At 40.8% G+C, this 10,584-nt stretch overlaps 1 protein-coding gene across 5 annotated transcripts in view; it reads left to right on the top strand.

Annotated features, from left to right (window-relative positions):
* PRKAR1B (protein kinase cAMP-dependent type I regulatory subunit beta) overlaps window positions 1-10,584 on the top strand; it is a 2,005,749-nt gene that overhangs the window by 1,499,224 nt on the left and 495,941 nt on the right. For all 5 annotated transcript variants that reach the window (XM_044089686.1, XM_044089688.1, XM_044089687.1 and 2 more), the window contains one exon: window positions 806-866. In XM_044089686.1, coding sequence (XP_043945621.1) covers window positions 806-866 — 61 coding nt within the window. The remainder of the gene's footprint in view (window positions 1-805; window positions 867-10,584) is intronic.

The following is a 10,584-nucleotide window of genomic DNA, read 5'->3' on the forward strand; positions in this document are numbered from 1 at the left end:
ACCTCTATATTAGGTGGCCGCTGGAATTTTGCAAATTGGATTTGTCAGGTAAATGTCACCTGCAGACATATTCACCTCTTTGTTTGACGTAGGTGGCTTAAATAATTGTGTTTACTTGCTATGAATACTTGTGTTCACTTCTTACATGTGTCCTGGAAGCCTTACAGGTATTGGGTAACGTGTGGTGTTGTCACCACCCAGTAGCACTGCTTGTAACATACCCTGCTTTACTGCTACCATCTCTATTGAAGAGATAATTGAAAATATTTCCTTCCCAGAAGCTGCATTAAGTATTATGAAAAAAAACATTTTGATCCATAGCCAAACTGTCAAGCCTATACTTTCATCTCAGGATTAGATTATTGAAGGATCTATTGTATGGGTAATTAAAGATCAAGATTTGTTTTTCTTAAAACTTCAGTTAATGTTTTTATAGTATATGTGTACTGCTCATCATCTGTCAGAAAAGTTGCTTTGTTGAGGGTGAAGATTGCCGTTTTATAAATATCGTTTAGATATTTAAGTTTGACATTTATATACTGTTAAATTTTATGTAGGTGACAGTTGAAGTGATTGTATATTTGTTTATTTTGTATTTATGGAACTTGGCGTTTTAAGATGTGGTATTAAAAGGAAGAATGTTTACAACTTTACTGTGATGCTGCCTTTACTCAAAGCAGCAGAACTTTAACTACTGACTGAGTCAAGAACATCAGAAAGAACCTGATTCATGCAGGACCAGTTAAAAATAATGATAATTGTATTAAAATGTGACTCATTCTCCTCTGTTTTCTTTCTCAAACAGGGCAGTACACTGAGAAAACGGAAGATGTATGAGGAATTCTTGAGCAAGGTCTCCATTTTGGGTCAGTTGTTTTCTTTGCTGTAACATTCATCTTTGCCACACTTCTAGTTCATAAATAAGCTGATCTGTGGAGCATAACCTAACACTTTTTTCTGTGAATCAAATTATTTTCTAGCTGAAGACAGTCCTGTTATGTCCGGCCCCACAGAAAGGACACCCTAAGATTAACTTCTGATGTTTTCGAAGTAATGATGGGTACTTTGATCCCACATGCTGGGCGTTTAGGAAAATTCCACACTGCATCCTAAGTAATTCCTGTGTTCTTTCCTGCTGATTTCAGTTTGATAGTTGTGTGAGGATTCTTCCACACAAGGGGATGTGTACTGTTACAGAATGTGCTAATTCAGAAATTATGACATGTCTACTGACATTTAGTCTTACCAACCTGGGGGTTAGAAGGTTTCCCAGAAGGCTTGAGGTATCCTGTTGTGTGTGGTCATGTGGCCTAAACAAATTAGCAGCTGAAAGGGGCATGCGTTTTATTATTTAAGGCTTTTGTAGCTCAGTCAGAGTCTTTCTGAATGATATGTTCTGGAATTACAGATTCCTTTGATTAATGTGATAGGCATGAAATCAGAACATATTTTCAATGTCTGTCAGCACAGCAAGCGCAAAAAGGAAGGGAGAGAATATAATCCAGAAAGTAGTCAAATCATCCCCCATCCAAATTACATTTTCAAAGTATAGGTATGTTCTGTACTGTTCTGAAATGTGAATTTCTAAAGTGATAAACTCATATTATGCATTTTATTGTTTATTTTCCTAGAAGTGTATCAACCTGGTTACTTAAATAGTCAAAAGTATTTTGAGATCCAAGTATGCTGTGTGGGATGGGTGGTAATAGTGTAGGAGAGAGCATGTGATTTATTCACTTGTTTAATTTTGTGTGTGTGTGTGTGTGTGTGTGTGTGTGTGTGTGTGTGTGTGTGTGTGTGTGTCTGTGTGCGCATATTAACTTTTTGTTAATTAATTGAGTGCCTTTATTCAGTGTTAGGCTGATAGTTACACAACACTTGAGCTGCAGACATTTTAATTCATACACCACACCAGTCGCACTGATTGTGCTGTGGGTCATTATAACCTCTTAGCTTTAAAGCCTAACCTCTGATTTAGCCATATATAATCTACAATATTGACTGAAGTGTTTTTTGGGTATAGGGGGCAAGGAAACATCTGACCAATTAATAGCAAGGAAACTTTCCTGGTGCCCTAATGTGTGCCATGGGAGTGTTAGCATCTACCCAAAGTGCCACCAACTAAGGCAGGCGGGATGCTATTCTAACATTTGGAAGGGTGATGCCTGTCTCATGCTACACTATAGTTTCAGTAATGCAGTACAGATCCAAGCGTCTGGTTATACGGACAGAATCCCCAACCTTCTTAGCATCAGAGTCTCTACAAGACATCATCAGTTGAAATTCTAGCCCACTCATGTTGTTTTTTATTTTAAGTACTGTATTTTTGTAGATAAACCTTCCCATTATTGTACCTGTTAATATCTCTCCATTACTGGCCCATATCATTTTCCTTAGTCTATTCCCACACCTCTTTCCCTTCACCAAGTTTAGACTGACAAATCCCATACTGTCATACAAATAATTGTCTTTTCTTCTTTTTTAGATAATATTCTTATTTCAAAGACGTATGCCGCGGTGGTACAGCAGTAGCGTTGTTACCTCACAGCAAGAGATTCTCCCGTTGGATACTCGGCTTGGCTTGGGAGTGCCTTCTGTGTGGAGTCTGTATGTCCTCCCCACGGTTGAGTAGCGTTCGAAAGACATGCATGCGTAAATGGGTGTGCCTTCGTTGAAGGTTGGGCGTCGAGCTGACACCTCGGCGTTTCGTAAAAAAAATCTACTGCCAATCATTAGTGGACCGGAGTTCCGCTGTGGCGACTCCTTACCGGGAAAAAGCCGAAAGACAAACAACAACAATTCTTATTTCAAAGTATACATTAAAACATCAGCTGGCAAAATGATGTCACTCCACAGTCATTTTTATCAGAAAGAAATGAAAGCACAAAAATAAAAATACTGGATGAATTATCGATAAATCTCCTTCATTAAAAAAAAGAATGCTGTATACAAGGAAATTCCTGCAAAGAAAATTCCCAATACAGCTATTATTTTTGTTTTACTTTAATTCTTTATTTATTTATTGTGTAATGGTTATAACCTCTCACAATGAGTGATTCCCCCAAAAAATATTTTTTTGTTAAACAAGGTTTCATTCTGAGGGATGATCTGAAGACTATTCAGAAATTCATAATATCTTAAAGCTTCCCTAATAATCTTTTGCATTTCTCCTTCTTTCATTGTACTATAATGAATTCCTAATTTATCGATATACGAATTAGAAATGCATATCTTTCCAGTTTTACCTGCCCAACCCTTCTGCTCATACACTTTAACTCTAAAACTATATACTTTAACATTCCTTTTAATCTGTTTAAAACAACAGATGCTGACTTCTTTCCTCTATTAAAACTAAATCAGCTTATGAAATTTTAAGAGGAATGCTAGTAGCATCCCTTATAACACATTTCATTCCGTAACCTTCTTATTCATAAAACCTACCACTGATCTGACAGGTAATCCAAATAGATATGGACTTGATGGACCCCATGTTCTACCATTAAACCTGTTTACCTTTATTTCAATTTGGTTGTTAAATAAAGGTTTAATCTAACTGTTACCATATATTATTTAACAAATAAACAAAAACTAGGTCAAAATCCACTGGCTGAAGTGCCTAAAACCATGTAATGCAATACTTTGCCAACTTCTTTAGTAGTATTAGATGCACAATGCATGTGTCATGGCCATCATTAATTAAATCTACAATTTCCCCTAATAAAAACATCTTTTCTTTGTAACTTGTAACTGGTTTTCAGACCTGTATGTGGACTCCAGTTTCCCAAATTCTGCCTAACTTTGTCAAAATAATTTTTATTACCCCCTCATTTTCCACTCCAAACTATTCACTCAAGCTTGGACCAAAAAAAAATAAATATTTTAATAAATGAGGGAAGGACCTTGTCCGTGGTTAGGAAGAAGTTTTCAACTCCCCAACGATCCTTCTCTAAGATTCAGAGGGGTAGTAAAAAGCTATGGTTCCGCAGGACACAGTCTTACTTCTAGGATGCTCCACGGGGATCTTCTTCTTCTGGCCAGGGAAGGGGATTCGATGGTGGGTACTTCAATGGACCCTAGCGGGACAGTTGTTGGCTCATCTTTACCCTGCGTCCATGCCAATTTGAATATCTCAGGTCTGCAGGCAACACTTGAGTTGGTGGATCCGAACTAAGGATCATCTGCTAGGGAGACCCTTTTGCCTTCCCCAGCCCCAAGCCACGGTGACCACAGATGCCTCCCTGTTGGGGTGGTGTGGCATTTCCAGGGAAAGACTGTCCAAGGCATGTGGTCCTCCTTGGAAACCAACTTGCAATCAATTCAAGATGAGAGCAGTCCTAATGTTGCACTCTTTCCAGACCATCTCCCTCTCAGGACTGTAGCATTCCAGGCAGACATGATGGTAGTCTGGTACATCAACAGCAAGAGGTGACATGATCTTATCCTCTGTGCATAGAGGCCATGAGGGTGTGGGAATGGGCGATGACCTCCAGCTGCTTTCTTCTTGCAACTCTTATCCCTGGCGATTCCAACATGCTAGTAGACAAACTGAGCAGGTCTGTCCTGAGTCCCCATGAGTGGTCCCTGAAACAGTCATTGGCAAGTCGGATCTTCAATCTATGGAGTTCTCTGTGCTGTGAACTGTTTGCATCTCCAGCCAATCACAAATGTAGCAAATACATTGCCTTGACCCCTCCCTTCCATTCTGGGGAGTCACCCAGGGAAGCCATGATTCATGATTGGCTGCCAGGACCCCTCTCTGCCTGTCCCTCAACACCCCTCATTCCCAAAGTCCTACAGAAAACCCAACGCCTGAAAGCTCACCTCATCCTCATTGCCCCCTTTTGTCCTCGTCAGATGTGCTTCTCACTCTTCTGGTCTCATCCGAAATATCTGCCCTGGATATTGGATCCAGTCCAGGATCTCATTTCCCACCCATGGAGACTTCCCTCTCCTGACCTGAAGTCCCTGAGGCTGACAGCTTGGTACCTCCAGTTCCAATGGTCATTAGCCAGACTCATTTGCCTTCCCTGGTGAAGGATATTATTTTGGCATCTCAGAAGCCTTCCACTAAAAAGGTTTATTCCAGCAAATGGAAGAGGTTTTCTCTTTGGGCTTGTCAGAGCGGCATAGATCCTTTTTCTGCACCAGTTCCAAATATCTTGTCTTTCCTTTCTTCTCTGTTCCGACAAGGGGCAAGCTTCACAACGACTAAACTGCAGTTGGCAGCTATTTCCAACTTCCACTTAAGCGATAGCTTCATGTATTCTTCTAGGCTCTGCAAGGCCTTTCTCAAAGGAGTATTCTTGCTAGGTCTCTCTTCAAAGATCCATCTCCTCCTTGGGATCTTACCTTGGTGTTGCAGTCCCTGACACAACCTCCTTTCGAACCTGCTGCAAAGTGTGATGTTAAATTCCAGTCATGGAAGACAGACATTTTAGTGGCAATTACCTCCGCCAAGAGGGTTTCTGAATTACAAGCTCTTTGTGTAAAGCCTCCTTTCATGATTTTTCACAAGGATAGGGTTTCTCTTAGAACCAATCCTTCCTTCACTCCAAAAGTTCCTCCAGAGGCCAACCTAAATCAGTCTATTGAGCCCCCTGTCTTTTTTCCCAACTTCTCAAACAAAGGGGAATATCAACTACATTGCCTGGATGTTCATAGGCAGTTACATTTCTATTTCAAGAGGACCGAGGATTTTTGAAAATCTGATCAGCTTATTGTAGCCATTTCCCAGGCCAGGAGAGGTAAGGCCATTTCTAAAGTGTCAAATTCTCATTGGATAGCTTCCTGTATAGTTCACATTTACGAGAGCAACCACAAAGATTGTTCTGGACCAGGACGTCCTTAGATGACATTTGTGATGCTGCCACCTAGTCAAACCACCTTACCTTTGTAACACACTACAAGTTGGATGTGGTATCTACGGGCAGAGCCTCATTTGGTTCTTCTGTGCTCTGGCATGTCCTTTCTTGAGACCTCACAGGTTTTTGGGTAGCTGGATATTCTGACCCATCGGTGATCAGTAATGACATGGATAGCATCAGATAAAGAGTTCTGTACTAACCATAACTTGGAATTTGTGCTATCCAGTGTCATTATTCATCAGGTTTTCTCCCTCCATCTAGTGACCAGGGGATTCTTGGAGTACTGGTGTGTTTGGGTCTGGTGTTCCTGGGTGAGGTCAGTATCCTGCCTAGATAGTTGGAAGTAAGGGGAGGAGAGTAGCTCGAGGTCAGGAGCTGTCACTCACTTTGCTGGCTCAGATCCGAGGTTGGATCCAAGACCCATCCGTGATGAATAGTGATACTGGGTAGCACAGATTTCAAGTTATGGTAAGTACACAACTCTTTATTACAGCCATGAAGCTTGATGGCATGGGCAGAGAAGATAAGTGTGCCCATGCTGAGAAGACAGGGCTGGTAGTTTTTGCCTGGTTTCTGACACAGGTCCAATGATAAGTCCCTGCTGGAGGGCAAAAGCTGCATCATGCATTTGGGAAGTGGGGGGTGGGGGTAGGTCAGGTCAGGAGGAACTGGGAGTGGCCATGCAAATCAGTGATGGCAACCTCTTTTGGGACTTGTGGGGATGTAGGCAGTCCTTGCACTGATGAGAATGCTCATATCACCATCACAGATGAGGTTTAAGTTCATAAATGAAAAAAATAGTGTCATTGCTGAATTGCGTGTGAGAGCAAAGGTGTACCCTTGCGGCTGCCTGGATGACAAGTCTCTTAGACACTTGATGGTCAGTAAACATGGGTGCAAAAACAATACAATAAAAATAACTGTTTGGTAGAAACTAATTCATAACTGTTTGTATTTCATCTTTCTGTATGCATCCATCGAATTCTGTACAACATATATCTTCATATTTTTTGATAAAGTCTTTCAGAATTCTTAAATCCTTATCTTCTTTCTTCCAGCAATGTCCCTCTAGTCACATTAAAATCCCCTGTCAGCTGATAGGATCATTAATTAATAAATTATTTTTTATTTTTCTAAATAATTCTCAATGTTCCCTTTCCTTAATTAATCTAACATGATTCCCCTGTATCTTAAAATCATAAACTAGCACTTATTCATCTTTATCACAAAAGAATCTAAACCCAAAATATCCCTTCCCTGTTGATTATCACAACACCTGAGATTCTGCATCCCTAAATGACCGTAACTTTATACCCCTTCACCTAGTGTAAATCTGTCCTTCTCCAAATGAGAAATAAAGATGGCATTGTGTAAACAGATTATAAAAGGATCACATTATGCAGTTGACAGAAGAACACATCTTTTTGCTTCATCCTTAAAACTGCATTCAGGAGTAATGTATTAATGCCTATTGTGTTTGCTTAGTGTCCACATTCTTTTAACTTTTAGCATAATTCTTTTTCTTCATTTATGTAAACTCTCACCTATAGAATGGATCTATATTTAAATTGTAAAAGCTCAGTTTTGCGAATACAAATTCATCGACACAAGTGTCGAACACCAGATACAGCGAAGGGTGAATAAAGGCAATCCGGAATGCCGAACGACCTTTTTTTGGCCAGCAGGGTGATCGTGAGGATGAGGAAATAAATCCTTTTCCCCACTGTAGTGCGGTCTCGGGGTTGGTATATTTAAGTAGGGGGTTGTGGGGGGTGCAGGGTGACTTTTGAAATAGTGTTTTGCTTTAGGTTTGTTACGTTGGGTTTTCCTTACCTGTGTGGCGCTGTTGCTTCCAGGAATATGTTGTTGACGTCATGTTTTTGTATTTAAATCACTCTAGGAAGTGGCGCGTTATTTTAAATTCTATCTTCTAATGAAGTTGGCGAAGTGTCGCTGACGAAAAGCAGGATCATTCTGTTGCTTAAAATAAATTTTCCAGTTGTTGATCTTATTTACGTGTTGTGAAGTGGATTTCTAATTATTTTAGCATTCTGGTGGATCGTTCATCTGGCTCACGTTCTTTTTTCTGGTTTGTTGTCGTTTTGGAGTTGTAGAGCTGTTTGTTTTTGTAGCAGCCATGTCGACCGCTACGCCAGAATCAACGCCACCCGCGGAAGTGGGAGACTTAACTTTGTTGATCGATTTGCTTACTCAAAAGGTGGAATCACTAGCACGATGAGTGGATGGAATTATCAGTTCATTACAACCCATGATGGGTGCTGGCCGGCTTACTTCAACACAAACTTTCGAATCTGAGGCAGCCGGTTTTCAACAACCCCTGCTTGTTTTGGCAGAAGTCAAAGGAGTTAATCACAGTGTGAATACTGTTCCCATGCACCCCAGGACTGGTGGGGCAGGGACAGGAGTCTCATCGAATTTGGCCAAAATAGGTCAAAGTAATCGGGGGGGGGGGGATTGCTTCATTTACCACGCCCGGGTTACAGGAGCAAGAAAGAAGTTGTATACACGTCTGTTTGAACCAGTAGTTAAACCGCCCGTTCCCTTTCTACAATGCAGAGGGGAACCTTGAGCCCGATTCCAGTAGACCCGAAGGCATCGATCTCCCCCAGAGATTGAATTTATTTGATTTGAAACTTATCAAGTTAACAAAATTGCAGTTGGAGGTCACATATTTCAGAGAATGCCAACGCTCCAACATTGTACCTAAGGGCCTTCGCTCGTGGCAGTACCCGACTGGGTTAGAAGAAGGCTCAACTTTCCATAAGGACTTGATCTCACTTTTTGATAAACATGGGGCTGAACTTCTGAGTTTAATCAGCAAGAACTATCAGGAAGCAGCTAATTCATTAACAGAGGAATTATCCAAGTTGGATGATGGAATCAGGAATGATTCCAATTTATCGAGGTACAGGTATGATTACGGCAGAATTTTTACAAGCATTGACCAACAGATAAATAAGATCACAGCCAACAAAGTTAAGAAGCTGCAGAGGGACATTAAAGCATACAAGGAAGGGGTGGCTTATCCAAAACCCCCCAAATCCCAAGGCAATTACTTAAGGACACCAGCTATGGCTGGTGTTGATTGGATGGATACCAACCAGCCTAGATCCAATTTGTCCCATCAAGATCAAGATGGTGTAACCCATGGGAACCCGGCTGCACAGAATCAGTCAAGTGCGAGTGATCGGGCAGGTCCACAGGGTACAGCTACTAATCTCTCTATAGGTACAGGGAGTTCAAATTTTCAGAACCCAGCCTCTCCAACCCAACAATCAGGAAGAACAGGTACAGAACCAGGAACAGGAGGAACTGAATGGGTTCGAGAACAGTCTCTCAACCATCAGTCATACCCCGATGGAGATAGTTTTTAATACAGGAAAGGATTTTAAAATTTTCAATTATTCAAGTTTTTCTTTCCCCCAACCTTTAGTGGACCTCTTGGCTAAGGGGCTATCCTTTGTGCCTTCATGGAGGGCACATTTGGCCAACACCATCATTGATTTAAAACTCTTTGTGAGAAAACTCAATTTACAGTTATTAATGGGGGAACAGAGGATCTTCAATAATCCGTTCCACATCTCTAGTACTCTCAACCCACCTTTGCATCCGTCCTTAAGCCTTTTTGAGCAGCTATGTGACTTAAACATTTGTTTTTTACTCCATTCCAACTGACCAGTACCTTTCAACATCAGCAAGGAGGAAAAAGACCTTTTGGACTTATTACGTAATTCCTCAGTTTGGGTTATGCAACCGGACAAAGGTGGTGGCCTGGTGGTCATGGAGGGAGATGATTACATCAATCGAATGGTATCCATTTTGGAATCCAAGGCTTATAAAGAAGTCTCAAGAAACGAGTTGAATGTCAACATAGTTCGAGTGAAGTCTTATTTCGAGGACTTGTTTATTAATAGGGTTATTGATGTGGACGTTTTTAATTACATTTCTATCCTGAACCCCAAAATACCAGTTCTCTTTGGGAATCCGAAGATTCATAAATGTTTCCAAAACCCCCCTATGCGCCAACTGGTTAGCGCAAGGGGAAGTATCACGTATGCAGCGGCAAAAGTTGTTGATACAGTATTGAAGAAGTATGTATCCAGTGAGGCCCACATATGTAAGGATTCCTGGTCATTTTTGGCTAGGGTGGGTCAAATTCCATTCAGTGTTGAAAGTCTTTTTCTAACCATCGATGTGGTAGATTTATACTCTTCTATTCCACATGATGTGGCGGTGGAATGGATTCAAGTAATAATGATGTCCAAGCAAGCTCCAGCTAATGAAGTTTTGATGATTAGAGAATTATTGGATATTGTTTTGACATGTAATTTCTTCTCCTTTAACAACTGATGGTATCACCAATTGGTTGGGGTGCCTATGGGGTCCCCTTGCAGGGCCAGTGTTGCCAATTTGGTGATGGCTTTTTGGGAGAAAGAGTTTGTGTTCTCTAATTCTGTAATCCAAGAAAAAGCTCTCTTATATACTCGATTTCTGGACGACATTTTTATCATCTTGAAGGGCAATGATGAATTGGCAGAATCTTTAGTTACAAGCTTTAACAGCTCTACTGAATTCCTTAAATTTACCTCAAATTCCTCCGAAGAGAGGATAGCTTACCTGGATGTGGATTTGTATAAGAATATTCCCCAGGGTTGCTACCTAGCTAAAATCCACCGAAAAACCACATTCTCCAATTCTT

This window comes from Protopterus annectens, chromosome 12.part0 (genome assembly GCF_019279795.1).
Source record: "Protopterus annectens isolate FY-2018-M chromosome 12.part0, PAN1.0, whole genome shotgun sequence".
Classification (NCBI taxonomy): Eukaryota; Metazoa; Chordata; order Ceratodontiformes; family Protopteridae; genus Protopterus; species Protopterus annectens.